General features: G+C 32.9%; 1 protein-coding gene across 1 annotated transcript in view; it reads right to left on the bottom strand.

Moving 5' to 3' along the window:
• Positions 1–19,406, bottom strand: part of LOC120635102 (histone-lysine N-methyltransferase, H3 lysine-79 specific) — a 36,622-nt gene extending 17,216 nt beyond the window's left edge. The window contains exons 1-3 of the mRNA XM_039906023.1: positions 19,200–19,406; positions 15,063–15,103; positions 9,176–9,314 (exon numbers count right to left, since the gene is read on the bottom strand). Coding sequence (XP_039761957.1) covers positions 9,176–9,314; positions 15,063–15,103; positions 19,200–19,283 — 264 coding nt within the window. The 5' untranslated portion in view covers positions 19,284–19,406. The remainder of the gene's footprint in view (positions 1–9,175; positions 9,315–15,062; positions 15,104–19,199) is intronic.
• Positions 19,407–19,726: the final 320 nt, after the last annotated feature.

Genomic DNA, 19,726 nt, shown 5'->3' with positions numbered 1-19,726 from the left:
TGAGTATGTAACCCAGTAATACATATTAAATTTATATTTATTACTTATAGGTATCCTAATTCATACTGATGACTAATCAATAACATTTAAAAAATCGAATTTGCGTTTGTCTCACGCTTTCACGCTTTAAATTTTTCACCGATTGTTTCAACTGAATCTATTGCCGGTAAGTCTTTTTCGCTAAATAGCCAGGACAAAGCTATTACCAGAGCAGATATGCCAGCCGGGAGTTGAACCCGAGAATTTCCTTCTACATACCACAGCGCTCACCGCGTTACACATATAGGTCGTCAGACATATGAATGTATTTCGTATATTAATTACCATTAATAAGTTATTTAATTCAATTTCATCAAATTCCGAGAGCAAAGCGACGCTAGCGCAACCAAAAAAAGGTCATTAACACTACGTGAGACATTCGCGCTGCCTCAATATTGCGGTCAACGCCCCCAAATGCGACCCGGACCAACTTCTATTATTATAATTCGCAGTCAAATCATTTGATTTTTTTTTTCAAACATTGTCCTCAGACTGCCAAATTATTCAAGGCATGTGAAGTCTTTTGATTTGTGAAGGTATTTTAAAACAAATGAAGTATACCAGGCTCTATACGGGTAGGACATGACATACTTATTTCTAAGACGAAATTAGTGTCCAACTGCGAATGGATGGATTGGCATTAACTAATAAATATTATTATCACAGGATGGTCATGATAACTAAGGAAGAAGGCTTAACGTGCTCTTAATGGCCTAACTGCAGGAATAAAATAACAGAAAATCTAATACCAAACCATTTTATATTTCGACCCGTGAATCGAACCGAGTGTTTTGTCATCTGTAGTCGAATATGCTAACTCCTAGAACAACGAGGCATTAGGTATGATCATAACTTAAATTCTTGAACAATAAATGAAGGCAATCAACTTTTAGTCGACGCGCCTGTCCGATGCTAAGGTCACTCAACTCGAAGATCGACACTAATGTCGATGACTGAGAGTTTGTAATGCAGACTTTCACAAGCGATAATAGGTACGTACTCACACATATTCTACTGTACCTACTTTCTTGAAGAATATGATGACGTCATTAAAGTCGTAATGTCATAACTGCACTGAATTTTTTTCAAGCTCTCCTTATTTTTAGGGTTCCGTTCCGTAACAAATTAAGTAAACAGAACTCCTTTATCAAAATTACCTCGTTCCGTTTGTAGGGACCACTTTGTCAAGCTGTATTTTACAGCTATTTTAGCCTGAAGAAGAGTGTGAGAAAGCGGTTTTCTAGAAACGTTAACGTAATGATCTCCATAGTAAAATTACAACAATTAATAAAATAGGAATGGCAAATCATTAAATGTAACTTAGAACAATCGTTTAAGAAGTTAAAAGTTACGTCTATGATAATATTTAATAAGACGTGTATTTCATCTCCCTAATAAATCAAAGGCGGTAAAACTTAACAATTACCTTTAAATAATTTTTCACACATTTATCACGAATAATATTGTTATGTATGTAGTTTCTGAGTTCTGGGATATTTTAGATTACACAATATTTTTTGGACTAATATTGTAATGAATTTTTTGAAAATTCTTTTGCGAGATACGGAACCCTTATTGCGACTAACACTTGTTATAGAAGGGTTATAAGTTATAAATTAGCATAAATTATTTTTGTTCAGCTTTTAACTTCGATATTATCATTATATTTTGATTAATGATTTGTCATTTCTGCGTGTATTATAACGCCATAGCAATTGGTGAACATAAAACAAACACTGGGCAAATGCGAGTCGATCTCCGATCGGAGAGGGTTCCGTATAATCGTATTTGGGTGCTCTAATTCAAAGACAGGATTTCTGTTATGCGTTGAATCGCTTGTTAAATATGAGAGGCCCTAACCTTACTTACTTTTTATCATTACATTGTATCCGTAATTTCGAATATAAGGAGGGTAAGGTAAGTAATCGAGTAAGTTTAAAAATACTTTATTTTTAATTTATATAATGATACTAAAGTATTTTTATTAATATTATTTGTAGTAACTAGGAACATTTCATACGTTTTTTTACTTTATACGTCCATGATAAGGTGACGTAACCTAAACATACATCCACTATCGGGCGTACTAAATTATCTTACTGTTACTTACTGTTTAATTAGAAATTAGGTTGTTAGCAAATAAACTCGACTTTACTTGCGTTTATTTTTTATATAGTGATGATCTTTAAGATCTTAGGATAGAAAGGAAACAATTCCAAGCCGACAATAACATTGGTCCAGTGCAGAATAAACAATATATCATTATAACAAATATAGAAGGTATTATATTAGAGTAAATTAGCCCATTGTCGTCATAGAAACACTAGCGTATTATTATAATGTCACGTACAAGTACCTACCTAGTTAGTTCCTAGATCGTAAACACAAGGTTACGGACATGTTAAGTATGCGCAAGCGCATACCTTGTCATCGATCACTTGGTGACATCATGACCGAATCTTGCTTACTGACTATAAGTTATCAGACAGGCGGTGTTACGTATTTGTGGTTTATCTCTTTGTTTATTATGACGAGGGCAAAATACAATTGCATATGTGTATAAATTATAGCAATGATGAGGTAGGTATATGTTTAGGCACGCTTGCATATAAAACGCCAATTAATGTCTAGTATTGCATCGAAGTTACTTAATAATATCTGTGTTTTAATTATATGTGTTTGCCTGCTAGTCCGGGCTAATCAACGAAACTGCTGGACCAATTTTGATAAAACTTTTATAGGTTACAGACTATATATTACATTGGGATTCGTACGCAAGAAAGCAGAAAATATTTTGTCATCATAAACATTGTCTTCTACGTACGTATGTGCTGGCGATAGTGTTTGTTGCGTTTTCCTTTTTGAGCACAGTACAAGGAACCGATATTTTGTTTTTGTCGTAAACGGTATCGATATAGTTAAAAGAGCCGGAGACATAGTTATAGGCTTTTATACCGGAAATCTTTCTTTTACGGACAAAGTTGCAAGGTTTCCTAATTGAACAAATTAAATACGAGCAGTAATTTGTTAAATAAAGAAACACCTACCACGCTGTTTTCATGAGTAGTAGGGTTTTATTTTGTTCTATTTCCAGTAAAACATATACTACGAAGCACATAATAATGTTCTTTGGCACTCGCCAGTAGGTACGTATATAACAATTAGGTGTTTTGAGTTTCGTATGTATAAATAGCAATAGAGCATTCTGTTCAGATAGGCGCTTCAAACTACTTCACGATGTAGAGCTAAATTAGGGCTGCCATCCATCCAGATTTTCCTAGATAAAATATCCTAGATTGAAGAACATCCGGGTTCTCTACAATTTTCAACAAAATCTTATGTCATATGCATTGGATTAGTAAGTAATAATTTCCGTATTAAGGTTTCTTAAATTTTTTTTTAGTTGAAAATGTTTTTATTTTGAAATTTACTTTTAAACTAGGTTTGTTTTCAAATCAGTGATTTTTGCGCCTATAATAACCTAAAAATCAATGGCCTTACTTATAAATGTAAATTAATTGTAAAGTAATGATTATCTGATTGATTTCCAGTACAGTGACAACCAGTAATCTTTTAAAGTTTTACCTTATATTCAATAGCTTTCATAAGTAACGCGGTGCTTAATTCCCAAGCTACGAGGACATGGTTTTCTAAATTTTTTATTAATGAAGTGTTTAACTTTATTAGTACACTCTACTTTTTGTATGTTAGTTGTTAGTTATCTGTTTCTGTCAAATCAATGTTTTAAACTCGCCTTTGTTAAAGTAGACTCCTACTTAACTTACATCAAATAGCTGCTTAGTTTTTGAGAAAATATATTAATCATTAGGTACCTTAATTTATGTAACATTTAGAAGAATATAATTTTGTATTTAGCGAGACTTAATTTATACAATTACTATTTATTGAAGTGTTTCACTTGCACACATACTGCGCTCTATTTATTTTGTGTTAGCGAGTGTTAGTTGACATACATACTTTCTGTCAAAACAAGTAGTCAGTGTTAATATTAAACTCGCCATATTTTATGTATAGTTTATCAACGTATTTTAGTTGCTGTTTTCATAAAAACGCGGAAGCGCATATAACACGCTCATATTGCAATCAAAAAATTAAACCATTCGAAATATTGACTTCTTCTTCGATTACGAACTAAGCAGTCGCTTAGTTCCTAATAATAAATTGATTACTTCCACGTTGCGGTGAGAAATGGTGTGCAACGTATATAAATAGACTGGAGTAGCCTCGTGCGATGTCTGTTACGACCATCGATCGTCGCGTCCTCAACACCGCGCCATCTTGGCCCTCGTGTCTCCCTCCTGTACTCCGCGCCCCACTCTCCTCTCTGCCCCTCACTGCCCCACATTCACGTTTCGTTTCGCACACGCTACACCGTATAACTCGTCGTAAAACCGCTGTCCATCAATTACATTACAGTAATAAGCTTCAATCAAAGAGTTCGTCGGTATCCACTTATTGCAATTATTTCATTCATTCATACTTACAAAATAATAAAAAAGTAAATTTAGAAAACCGTGTTAATAAAATTTGCTTGGGAAGTTAGTTTTTCTGTAATAATACGTTTTTAAAATTCTTAGTTTACAAACGTATTATTACGTACGACAATTATAACAATTTGATTGATTCTGTTTTCAATTATACCTGTTGCAAAGTAATAACTTCTTCACTTTCTTGCCTTATGTTAGGTCGGCAAAACATACTTCTTCTAACTTTAACGCAGACTTGTTGTTTCACTTGTTTTATTTTAACAAACAACCGTCTCTCTCACGTGAAGCCTCTTTGATTATTGGGGAATGGTAATAAAAGTAAAGGTAAAGGACGTTTCAATCGGATGATTATTCACTCCCGAATATAAAAAAAACACGCAAATCGGCAAAAAACGGTGGAGATATCTGGACGCATACATAACACAACGCAACGCTATGAGAACCAACCTTTTTAGGAAGTCAGTTATAAAAATACTATAATAACAAAATGTCTATTCATTGAACCTATTACCAACTCCTTAGGGGTGTGTCATGTCTGGAAAAAAAGTAGCCGATTACCTAATTACCAGTCCTTTAAGGCATTAATTAATTTTATTTTACACTGTCTGTGAAAGTCTCATCATAGTCGTTAAGCCGTTGCACAGATTAAGCCGATCGATAAAACATCAAGACAAACTGATCAAAATAAAACAAAACGACATTTCGAACGTTTGAAACAAAAAATCATCCGAGTTTAATAAGAGGCATATTAAAATCACAAACATCCACTTTAATTTCATTTACATGTATAGATGAATTCATAAACAAACCGTTCATTTATAAAGACAATGATTAAAATGTAGCTCTGGGATTTTATTTTTGCGAATGTAGGAAGTGTAAAAATAAACTGAGGTGACATTGAAGATTTTCCGCGACCTAAAAACTATGCCAGTAGTGCTTTTAAATGTAACGACGGGGACGACCTAGTAAATAAAAAGTGTAAACGTCCCATTAACTGAACCGAAGAAAAGGAGCTCTCCATTAGCAGTAAGACACATTATTTGACTGAGCCGATCGTATCATTGTCACCTCAATCAATCTGACTCCTAGGGGGTAGGAAGATTGCATAAAAATACTATTGTTTTAAAGTAAGATACCTTAACATTTACAGTAAGAATAGTAGTTTTATCGAGTATAGAGTTCGATTCAATACAGTGAAGGAAAACATCGTAAGGAAACCTGTATGTATGCGAGTTCTACATTATGATATACAAGACGTGTGAAGTCGAATAATCCGCACTTGGCGAGCCTAGCCGCGCCGGGTAGACTACAGCCTAAACCCTACTCATTCTGAGAGGATACTCGTTACAGAGTTGATGATTATGCAAAATTGAAAACCCCAAGTAATAATAATATTGAATTACCCTCCGAATCACTATTGGCCCGCTGTAACAATTCTACCCCTGTTTTTATAAACCTAACTCGCGCGAACCGTCTAAATCCTTAACGAAGGCAGAGTAAGTGAAGCTGAATGAAAGGGCGCCGAACCAAGGCTAATATTTGGTATACAAACAATGAATTGTGTATACATAACTCGATTAATAAGCCCAAAAAATAATTTAAGATTATTTCCGCCTAAGGGTCGATTCACAAACGACAAATTTTCGCGCACAAACAGATCGCGCATGCGGCATGTCCCCCCTTGGCCCGTGATGAGTAGCTACAGCGGAACATTTTGAGTGTTTCGTTCCTATTAGCGATAGCCGTCACTGTCCATCTGTCTGTTAGGATGTATCTCATGAACCGTAATATGTACCTTAAGAGCGGAAATTTTCTTTAAGCGAAAAAATTAATTGGGGTCCCCATATTAGAAAAGTGTCTAAATCTTTCCATTAGATTAGACTGTGACGATGATACTATTTAAAATTATAGTTATCGCTGCGATGAGCTTCGAATTTTAGGTAAATATGAATCGGCCCTAATAATAAATAATTCAACAATTTAAGTAAACAACAATTTGTAATTGATACTGTGTGATTTGTTTAACCTACTTTACCAAAAAATATCTTCATTTAAATAATAGTATGGAGATAGAATACCACATAATGAAACGTTAATATCATTTATGCATCTATGAAAATAATGAAGTAATTACATTCTCTTCATGAATTACTTTCCTACCTGCATGATGAATTTTGAAATATATTGATATCTACACACACTACTACCCCCGGCTATCGCATTATTTGTTGTTTCGAATAAAATCGTGTCAAACAAAAATTTAACCTAGTTTATTCAAAAATTATTCTTTAAACAGTGGAAGACGAAAATATACTTCAAGGAGATATACTAAAAACACACTGAATAACAGCTGAACAGCAACCAGGAACGTGAAAATACTTCAATGTACTCGTAGGCATCCAAACTATCACTCCAGCCGAGATACAATTTGCTATTAACACTACCCCACGACTTTGTCCGTCTTCATAAGCATTTCTGTTATCCCGTTTCCCGCGGTATACAGTAAACTAGAAATCTACACGCAATATTAAAAATGAGATCAGACGGTGACGGTCCCAACAAAATCGGTTCAGCCGTATCAAAGACTGGACAAAAATTTAAAATATTTATTATTATGTATCGTACAAATATTAAGCTTACGATAAGTGATAGGTAGTTAGTATTTTATAAAACAGATTATTTATATTTGTTAAAAATACCAACTAAAATTTAATGCATAACCTATCTGCTTTAGTCGCTACTCAGCGGTTTTGAAGGTGAACATCACTAGGAAATTGACCTTCTGAGATAAGAGTGCTAATGGCTATGATAACAAGCCCTGTGTGGAAGGAAAACATGTTCTTAATAGGTTATTTGTTTAAATCAACTGTTTTTACGCAGAATCTCTACTCATACAAAAAAAAACTATAAGAATAACACTGTATTATCCATAGTAAAAAAGTTGTAGCTTTTAATCCGCACATCAGTCATTTTATCACAAACAAGAAACTATTATAGCTATGGAGCTAACTTATAGGAGACGGCCCATATGGAAAGACTTATTTATTTGTACTTAAAGGTCCGTTTTGAAATATATTTTAACGGAACTTTAAAAAAGCATGCTTTATATAATTACTACTAAGCTACGTTTTACCGTTGGAAATATATTCAGGTGACCAATACTTAGTATTTCGAGTTTTTCATTCTTCAGTAACGTAATAAACTTACTAAACAAATAAATAATATACTTTTTTTTATTTTCATATAACTCCCAAAATATTGTGTGGGTGGTGAACTGCGATCTATTTGAGCGGATGGAATGTACACAATGTATATATACTATGTCACAGTAACGCTTGGTTCTATCAAACTTGTAATTAAAGCAATCGTTCTCATAGTTCGCTTCAAAGGTGGATCCAAAAAGGGCCGCGAGGCGAATGGTCTTATGTCTATCACTTCGTCCTTACGCATAAAGGTCGTCTGACGTTGGGAGCAGTGCACCGGGCCGGCCGGGCCGCAACCCAGCCTGCTGAGTGCTGCTCTAAGTTATAACAGTACAGGATATCGATCGCACGAGGGCGTAGCCCCTAACAATAGGTACTGGATAATGTGTAAAGTACACACTGTTACTGCCCTTATTACATCACATTGTTAAATAACTGAGGCCAACATTATTGTTTTATGTTATCAACAAACATTTATAAATAACTTTTGATAAATGAGAATTTTATTCCAGTGACTGGAATCTACCAAAATTAATTATCAGGGTTTTAATGAGGGTACATATAATATAATGTATATTATAATGTCATATAATAATGTTATAATGTTTCATAATGTCTATACATATAATATACATTATATTATATGTATAGACATTATGAAATACCTAATTTTGTATAATTTGAATCATAGGCATACAAAAATTCTATATTTTTAATTAGCTTAGTAAAATTATCTAACTTGTAACAACAACCATTTTTTTTAATCAGTTAATTTTAATAGTAGAATACCAATTAAAAATCTGCTCCATTGTTATAACTTTTCTACTCGTAGCTAACCGGTAGCGATCTGTCATTTCCATGCAAAATGCGCGATGAGAACACACAAACGTCGCTATCATAGAATGCTTTTTTTTATGGAAACGACCGGTTGGCTTGTTGGAATATTTACTAAATCGGGTAGCTGATTTTTAAACTGCACGCAAGCATAAAATAGTTACTTTGGTAGTAGTGTCGGAACTAAAGCAGGAATGCTAGAGTCAGGGAAATATTTACCTCGTCGTGGAAACTACTGAATAGTAAGTAATTCCGCGATATAATGACGGCAGCTCACACGTTGTAAAAACCACGTAGCTATCTTACATACTACGTCACATACCTAATTATTACTACGCAGTGACGTATTTATATTATAAATTACTAATTATTATGCTCTATACGCGACTCAACAAGACAAAAGTAAATAAATATCCGGGGAACTCCTGTATGATATCCTGATGTATGGTATCCTTTTGAATTGAATTTAAAAATTCACGCGCCCGTAACCGCAATCATGCATAATGTTCCACTTGTGTTTACAGCTGTGTTTTGTGCTGTGGATGTATGTGTAAATGTGTAATGTGATTTACTGAAGCATAACATAGTTACCAGAGCGACAACGGAGTCGATGGCGCGGTTGAAGCGATCGCAGAGTGCTCTCATACTTTCGTATGAGTGGGTGTCGTAATCGCTTAGTATGTTCTTTTCCAATGCACCTTTCATCTCTGGTAAGTCGTCGCAGACCCACCTGAACAATGAAATAATAAATTTATTAATAAACAGTGTTATTTAACCATTTATGAACTAAAACTACTTCGAATACACGGAAACAGAATTTATATCACTAAATATTATAGAATAACTAGCTGTGTGCTAGTTTTAAGATAGGGAGGCTACGTCGCGTCGGGTCAATTTAAAAAAATTATAATTTCTAAATTAGCGGTTGAGATAAACCAGCTTATTTCTCAAGGCGTTCAGCAAGAGAAGTTACGATCTACGATTAAGTATACACTTGATCGAAGATTACGACCAAAACATTTAAAATTCAAAATTCAAAATTCAAAATTCATTTATTTCAAGTAGGCCTAATATAAGCACTTTTGAAACGTCAAGTTTATGTGACGATTGACAGTAGATTTTATAGGTATGAGTTTTAAAAAAATTTCCCACATCCCAATGCGATACGATAAATAAAATATATAGTTCACTGAATGCGGGCCTTAATGAGGATGCTATTTAGCAATCTCCCTAATGATTTTCCTATCGGCCAATAGAAATGTGCCTGCATTTTCTTGCACCAACAAAATCAACAGCGGAGAATAGTTAGCATTTACAAATATACAAGTTTATAACATTTATGCACAAACAATGGTATTTAATTCTACTGTAACACCTAACAAATTGCCTGCTAAAAAATTAGACCCCTAACTCGCTTTAATTTAGCGATAATAATATGATCGTAGATCGAACAATATTTTGCTCATTTTCGAAAAGGATGACGTAAAGGGTTTTTTTTTTAGTTTATTGTTAGTAAGTAATAAGCAGTGACGTAATAAGAAATGGACCGTGGGTCTAGTATAAAATTTACGAAAAAAATGTCACATTTCAATTTGAATCATATATTTTAATAGCATTACTGATTATTATTGATTGCAACAATCTTTCACCTTATGCAGCTTCGACTGGGGGGGGAGTTCTAAAAGATCACCTTACGCAGGTTCTACCATTTCGAGCGAACAGTCAAAATAATTAGGAGTGATTGAGTAGTTGTTATTTAGATTTTTTTGCCGATGTAAATAAATAATATATATTAATCTGACGTCTTGTACAATTTTATGAACAATTGACCAAATAAATTGACATAAATCTATTTTGATTTGCGTTTTGTAATTTCCTGGGTGAAATTAGAATTACAATGGTTAACAAATTAACTAAATAAACAACAGTGTCTGTTTATAATGTCAAAATAACAGCTTTTTACGAAATGCTTATGAAAGTATAATAAACAGTACTTATAATAAACAAAGCCATTTAAATTTTTTCTGTCTGTCTCCAAAATGCCAAAAACAGCTGGAATGATTTTGGCAGGACTTTCACTGGCAAGCAAGCTGATGTCTTAATAAATGCTCTATGCATTTTGGTGTTTTCAAAACCGATACATACGACGGGCGAAGATGCCTGTATGCCTGTTTTCTTTTTTAACTACTACCACTACGTAAGAGCGGTTAGGAGTAACTCATCTTTTAAATCTCATGTTTACAACTAATTATTACAAAAAATATTTTATTTTCTATGACACATATTGTATACCTTTGATCAATTTACTAAATTATAAACAAAGGCTTAAACGATTTTTAGCAAATACGGTGGCATTCTTCGGATCAAATTATTTTTCTCGTCGCGATCGAACTACAACTAAGCTACGTATAGGATCTCGGGGAAAACTGAAATAAATTAAACAAACCATGCCATAAAAATAAAAGAACAGAATAATACAACTAAAAAAATATTTTTTTTTATTTACAATATGTAGTCGCTCATAGAAATCCCGCCAAATAAAGTGAAAGTATAGTTGGTCTCTTTTTGTCTATGCAACGCAACGCGTTGGAAAAGTACAAATATGCATTTTTTTGTTTATTTTGATTAGTTTCGTGATGCGTTTTCAGATTTAATGCAAATTTAAATAAAATTCTGTGTTTCTAAGCAAAATAATAGTTAAAATGATAAAACAATCGTTTACTTGCTGCAAAAAAATAAGCCATCAAGAGAAATTTTTGCATGTTTCTACCATGCAGTTTGCCATTTTGTACGTGTCACCTGTTAGTCGAACAAATGAAGACTGGTGGGTAATTAATACCGTTTTTGGGTTTTAACACCCTTTTAGTTTGGACGCTTTTGAGCGCGGATCCCAAGTCCATTTCTTCTTACGTTAGTAAAAAAATTGTTTTAGCGACAATGAGGACATTTCTCGAAGATGTAAGGATAAAGGCGGGAGAGAAAACGATAATCGAAGTTAAGAAATACTAACCTGTTTAAGAGTTGTTATCATATCATGCAAAACAAGAATTTTGCTTTTAATTTTAAAGCTTTATTGTAGTTATAATGTGGTTGGTATAAGTTTGGTAGTTATTTGACCAAGCGTATTAGCGCAAAAACTTTTGTTTCACTATACCTAAGGACTAAACTAGTATATTATTAACAAATACAATTTCTTGAAGCAAGTTTTAGTACATTTAACACGAATGATTGAAATAAAAATTGTCGTTTTAATTGTAGATATTATGGAAATCTATTTTTATATGGAATCTTTATTACCTAAACGGATTGGAGTCTTTTTAGAGTTAATTATTACACGAGAAACTTTATTTAAAACAATTCATTGTCTATCGATACAAACCCCTCGGTTCTTGGAAGCCAAGATAACAAAAGTTTTAATGTGGGTGCTGCGGGTATTTAAAAATGCAACAGCTGCTCGAAGCACCTTACACAACTAACTTATACTTAACCTTTCTGCACTTCCATGGCAGGTGGTTCGTAGTGAGAGTGAACCATCTAATATTCTACACCTGTTAATAATGTAATATTATAACGTTTTAAGAAACGTAAGAAATGACAACGTTGCTTTAATTCCCATTTAGGTGGGCACACGGGCTTTTTTTATTTTTCATTGGAAAAAAATTAACGATGTTATAATTATTAATAATAATAATAATAATAATAAATATACTACGACAATACACACATCGCCACCTAGCCCCAAAGTAAGCGTAGCTTGTGTTATGGGTACTAAGATGACTGATGAATATTTTAATGAATTATATATACATAAATACTTAGAAAATACATATAAACACCCAGACACTGAAAAACACTTAATGCTCATCACACAAACATTTTCCAGTTGTGGGAATCGAACCCACGGCCTTGGACTCAGAAAGCAGGGTCGCTGCCCACTGCGCCAGTCGGCCGTCAAATTGATATTAATATTTTTTTTATGCGAAATATGTTGAAGCAGAAACAGATACCAACGGATTCACGTGTATATACACTTACGAATATTATAAATGCATCAGCAGGTTTGTTGGTTTGCCCTTCTTTAATGTCACTCCTATTTGTAACATTAGCATGAATATAGAGGATTATTACATCGAATAGTACACGCGGACGAAAACGCAGGAAGTTCCAAATATAAATGTAAATAACTATTTAATTTTCTTTTATTTATCCACGAGAAGAAAATAATATTAACACGAAGGCAATGGGCATGATATTATAAAACATTGATAACGCGTCGAATTTAAAAATATAAGCATCTATATAATTATTTTAATAGCTGCAAGGGCAATCCAGATTCGAAGTTTCAAGGTCACAAAGGAAGAGTGAACGCGTCCGGTCGAGAGGAGGTCGTGGCCGCCCTCGCCACCCCGACGTTTGCCGCGGGACCGAACAGGTCAACTTGCCAAACTAGTTCTTTTATTTCCGACGTGCGAAACAGGTGATAATATGTAAACGGATCATAGGATAGTTTCTACTTACGTACAGTCGTACCTACTCGTCATACGTTGCTTTGCAGCTATAAATACGACAAGCAATATGTAATGTAAATTAGTCCACTAATTAGAATGACACCGCGTTTTGTTAATGTTTATCGCATTTGTCACATTAAACGCATTGTTTTTTATTCCAAGTCGTGCAATTGGGCTCGCGAGTAGGTAAGTCATCATTAAGCGCGAAATTGTTTCGGCCGGTCATCGCCCTGACGTCCTTCATGTTATGCGTACACTTACGCAACTGCTATTTATTAGAGCATATTGTCATTATTTGCTAGACAATAATGCTAACAATACCTTTAAACTAAAAAAATATTAAATAATGCTCTATAGTCTTTTTAACATTTAGAAAACGGGTCCGCTTCTCAACTCAACTTCTGTGTCTTCTGTCTAACTTCTGAGCATTCTGTTCAAGTCATTGATCTACGTACATGAAAACTGATACATTGTTTTTTTAGGGAGGCACGAAATTATTTGGTCTTGTCCTAGTATAACGAAAATTAGCCTTATTAGATTACAACTATAACCAAGGTTTAAAGATAGATCCAAACTAATATTATAATTATACGTCAGTGCGTCTGTTTGGAAATGGGTAGTCCGGTTCAACCACTACGTCTATCTTGATAAAATTTGATAACAGATAGTTTACATCCTGGAGACAGACATGATACTTTTTATACCGAAAAAGAACCAGAGCAACATTCCAGGAGCATTTATTCATTTCAACATTTATTAACGTAGTGTTTGTTTTATACGCTCTTGGCGAATTTGCCTGAACATAACTTCCGATCGCCTCGGAATTAAAAAATTAAAAAAAGAAACGTGGTTAAAGGCACGGGCAACAACTCGTATGTTATTTATGTATTGCAGAACACAACTAAGCATACAAAATCACACCACCTTGCCACATGTATGTATCAATAGCTAGAAATAATACAAACAAAGATCATTGTGATCAGGTTTTCGATGTATTAGCTATCAAAGTCAACCCTCCTTGGGAATGTCTTTATTTAGTAGAATAACTTCCATCTCTCCGTTCAAAGGGTTAAAGGTGTAATCAACTCCGCAAAGTCAGTCGGTCTCAATGAGCATCAGCAAGATGTAATTCCGGACTCTTTCGGTGAAGTTTATCTCAGCATCAGACTACTATTAACTTTATTTTCAAATTACGATATTAAACAATGAAATAATAATATACAACTAAGTCTTATAGAAAACATGTAATCAGTCAATGTCGATATTAATATCCTTATCCTTCAAACAAAGTCCCCCTCCGCGATGGTCTGTCTGGGCGTGAAAAACTCAAAAACTAACGGATTTTCATAGTAAAAAACTAATCGACAGTAATTCATGAGGAAGGTTTTTGTGAATACTTAATTAATTGTTTTTCTGTAAATTGGCAGAAATATAACGATGATTGTTAAAGATATGGGAAAATATCATACCGACTAGGAGCTTTACTGGCGTGGGCCGCGAAAATTACAAATGATATATAAAAATTTTGTACTACATGTTTGAAGTAATCATCATTGCCGGGAAAAAGTCCACGAGGCTATACTTCTAACTATTATAGTTATGTCACAATAACCACTTTTTGTTAACATTTTTCCATCAGAACTCGGGTACAATCGGAAGATGATGATATTCCTATCATGATATTATTTCTTATCTAAATAATTAAGTTTTATAATTAGGATGTGATGTAAAATTATCTCAATTGGACTTATCGTTTAGTAGTTACGACACGACGAGTACAAAAGTGCTAAAAGTTTTCAAACAGATTTCGGTTTTGTTTTTTCAACCCGTTAAACAAAGAAACCGGTTCTTATTTAATTTCACTCAATCGATTAAACTAACCGGGTTTACGAACTTTATTTTACTTTAACGAATAAATTAAACAATGACTTTGAATGTGTATATCATAAAATTCTATATGGTTCTCTTACCTTATGGTCTCTACAATTTCTAAGGCTCCATCGTGTTTTTCCTGAAACAAATAAAACATTTAGCTATAAATTTAAATGAATATGTTGATAAAGGTTATTTTCCAAACTTATTGAAACATGGAAAATCTGGCAATAAAAATAACTTTGGCGTGTTTTATGACAAATCCAAGGCATTCGATTGTGTTAAACGTGACACTTTGTTACGTAAACTAAGCCACTATGGCATCCAAAATGTAACATTTTATTTGATTACTTCTGATCTTGGTAATAGAGCTAAAGGTGTGCATAAAATGCATTAATGGTTCATCAGCATAAATCAGTGTCCCACTGGGCCCAGGTTTGGGTTCCATTCTATTTTTTCTTGTTTATAATTGACGTTCCACACCATTTGAGTAGCAATTTTGGCAGTGCATATGCTTTTATATTTCTTAAATTTTTAGGATTGACAAAAGTAAAGTCAATTTGACTATGAATGTGTTTCAATGGTTTATTGTCAATTTATTAATTAAATAAAAATGAAATTTCTAAAAATGTAATAATAAATAGATTATAAGCAAGAATGGAGAAATGCAGTGTTACTGGAAGTGACCTTGGATTGTAAGCTTAGCTACTAGTGTCTCTAAATAGGTAAGAGCTCAGCTTACTGAGTGTGAAACAATTGTTTGTTTCATAGTGTAAGGTCCTATTAGGACCTTGTTATGGGGTATATTTATATTACAAAAATAGCTATAAAATAAGATTATGCAGATCTCTTAAAAAACATTCAAAGAAATAGGTTTACTAACAGTAGCTTCAGAAATGGTATAATGGTGTATTTATAAACAAAAAGTGGATATTAACAAATGAATTACTAGAAACCAACATAAATTAGTGATAGCTGTATATTTTCTAAGAAAGGTACAGAAATCCTATAAAGGGACATGCTTTTATATCATGACACTGAAGATAATATTATTCAATTTACCTTTGTATTAGTTAAAATAATGTAAACACATTATTTTATACAAACATGTTATATTATTAATCTATCATTTATATACTTTTTTTTAAATTTTCAACAGAAATTATAAAAAAAAAATGAAAAACACTATTAAAAATTTACTATTATTATTATTATTACACATTGTGGCTACTAAATATTTCTCATGCTTCCAAGTGACAATAAATTGTCGCTTGGAAGCATGCAGCTCTGCTTGCATCTCTCACAAGGAAACTTTTTTATTTTTGCTGGAATAATTAAAATATATGTACCTCAATTAAAATAAAAAAAGGCTTGAAGAATAAAACCTATTTCTGAACTAATAATATTATAAAAGAGGTTTATATTTTTTGGATGTTTGCATGCAACAGATTTTTTGCAACATTTTTGCACATTAAGGGGCATTCTGAGAACCTATATTACTCCTGAGACCTGTAGTGATTTAATACATCCTGCATTTACTATATTATCTTTGAGTATGCGTTGTGACCCTTAGTTAGGGTGTGGAACCTTTAGCTTGTAAATACAACTGTTGTTGTTTAGTAACCTACCGAAATTAAATAAAATAGTTCAGCCCTTCCAACCAGTTTTATTAAACTCTTTTCCGTTTGTTGTTACCCGTTTTTATAACAATGAAGGAAAACATTGTGAGGAAACCTGCATGTCAGACTTCTCCATAATTTTCTCAAAGGTGTGTGAAGTCCACCAGTCTGCACTGGGCCAGCGTTGCGGACTATGACCTTCAACCTTCTCATTATGGGAAGTGACCTGTGCCTTGTAATGGGCTGGTAAAGGGTTGGTATGATGATGATAATGTTTAGTGCAAAAGATCACTAATTTACTATGGTATTTTGTAGGGGTTTCAGGTACAGTTGTTTATTGTTTTAAATGTGGTACACTCATAAGTCACTGAGAGCAATGTACTATGAAATAGGAACAAGCTTAAGTATGAGATCTAATCATTTTTCAATAGTGAAAGCATTGCACCTTCCACATGCATAAAATTAAAGACAGCATGCTGATATCAAATAGTAATGTGTATACCTAAACTGAAAGAACATTTTTTATTAGTTAATGTGGGTGGTTTATTTTTTATTGAAGTTTTAATATAATGCAGGTGATATTGTGGGTTAGACCTAGTCTCTTATTTCTGTCTTAATTTTATGCAGAAATGTTACTTTGTGTGTTACTTTTTATATATTATGTAAAAAATGTTTATTTTTCTTTTTTAGTGACAGTGTTTTAAAAAGAATAAGAAAAATTAAAACATTCAGGAAATCTTATTTTATTTTAACCAGGGTTCAAGGATATATATCAAGATAAATAAATCTGATTTATGTCCTTACTTATAAAATTGGTGTTTTATTGTAGTGGCCACTTTGATCTTAAATATCTCTTCTTTGTTCAGGAATCCCAATTACTATTTACTCATGCTTTTAAAGACACTATATTCGATTGTTTTTTTAACTTTTGGTATTTTCTTTCACTTAGTTTACAACTTGATATAAATTTATCTCCTTACTAAGACTCCTAAGTAAATGAAATTGGCTAAGCTTAACAAAACAAACACTTTTTAATTTTGACTTTGGTCCATTATCAAGGGAAGATCTCATCAAAATGAATTTGAAGAGAAGAGCTGTATGTGTGTTATACAGCTCTTCTCTTCAAATTGTGTGTCGACTAAATCATTTAAAATGCATATGAATGCAATGTTTTCTTTCTGATGGTGCTACAGTTACAGATAAGACTGATACAAAAGGCATATACTATTTTTGGCAGCAACCGTATGAGAGCGGTAGCTTAATTAGTTTAAGCACTCAGGCAGTAATTACCACAAAGCTGCAGGTTCAAATCCTGAGGGTTCCAAATTTTTTTAAGTGAATTTTAAATTTATATAATTGATAACCCTCAAGTGTATGTAAAAACACTAATTAAAATTATAAAAAGTTGTCATAGTATATTTATCACTGTTTACTTATTATAGATAAATATTTATATTATATAAATATTTATTATATTATTTTTATGTATTTTGTATAGGAGGTTGGTTGATAATGAAGTATTTGAAATAATGTCAATATTTCAAGGTCAGCCAATGCTTCAACCTAATTTTATTTTTTCATAAACCACAGCACCAGTCTTAGTAAAATTTGGCAGAATTATACCTTGTATCCTGCTAAAAAAAAAGGGAGGTATTAAAAAAATAGCCAGTCACACGCTTATAGCATGAATCCTAGACTATAGAAGACTTTTTATCCCAGAAAATATTAACATGGCCACAGTCTACAACTAAATATAAACACAGCATATTCTTTTATCAATACTTTCTATATTTATTTCATTTTATATATTACTGCCTCAAGAAAAGTTATAAAACAAAAAAGTATGACAAATACAGATAAATTATTTTTATTTGCTAAATAATACAATATGTTTTAATTGTGTGCTAAATTTATCTCCTTACTAAGACTCCTAAGTAAATTAAATTGGCTAAGCTTAGCAAAACAAACACTTTTTAATTTTGACTTTGACTAACAAAAAAATGTGTGGATGTTGAAAAAAATGTTTGGTTGAGCAATAAATATTTATTGCTCAACCAAACATCCACACATTTTTTTGTTTACATATGAAATGTTCAAATATTATTAAAAAATAATGACCTAGCCTATCCTATTTAGACCATGAATAATTCGATGACTGTTATAACTCAGTTATCAATTTATTTTTTCAATGAGCAAAATGTAAATAAAAGAGGGCGGTTAAATACTACGCAAGAGTGTGTACATATCTAAAAAAAGCAGACACCTTGACAAAACACGAGGTCAATACACTCCACAATACATGGTCCATGTGATGGGTAGTGCAATGAGATATCGATGACCATTATTATATATTGAGAGCTATCTCTATCATCAACAGCGAGAAATAAGGATACAAATCGAGGATTTACATGAAGTTAATGCCTATGTATGCGTATAGATAGATGTCCAGTTCAAACTGTACTGTATGATAGTATTTCTATTCAGATTTTAACTTTAGATTCACAAAAAAGGCAAACACTTATAGGATGATTGCTTCTACTAAAAGCACATGTAACTTATATGAGAACAATATTGTTTATGTTTTACTGTATACTAGTGTATAATAATATTTCTTACCGAGCCATGACCCGATGTGAGGGGCCATGTATAAACAACAGGTTCCGCGCCTGCAGGGGAGTGCAAGCGTAAATCCAAAGCCATGATAAGATAACCGCTGCATTAATGCACACTCTTTTCACTTAAACACTAAAATTATCACTATAAACAATTGATATTAACATAATTTCACTGCACTTTCACACACACACACTCCGAACTAGCTGGGCGCCATGTTGAAAATAATACCAATCAAATCATGGCCGACGGTAGTATTGCCACTCATAAAACATATCTATAAATAAAACTTTGTACAGGCTGAACGAAACAATATAAAAACTAAAAAAAAAAAACTTACAATTAATAATTTACTAAGTTCAATTACAAAACAAAGGATTTGATACTTCATTTCATTTTTTTTCTTCTACTCAGTTGAAAAATCGACATCGACAGTATTTTTTGCAACAGTTTATTTTATTGTAGGCAAACTTTAGTATACATATTATAGGTATGCACCATGTGAATACACGCAAGTTGGAAAGTCCCTA

This window comes from Pararge aegeria, chromosome 2 (genome assembly GCF_905163445.1).
Source record: "Pararge aegeria chromosome 2, ilParAegt1.1, whole genome shotgun sequence".
Taxonomy (NCBI): domain Eukaryota; kingdom Metazoa; phylum Arthropoda; class Insecta; order Lepidoptera; family Nymphalidae; genus Pararge; species Pararge aegeria.
Note: the sequence above shows the minus strand (reverse complement) of the source record. Positions and strands in the feature narration are given on the sequence as shown.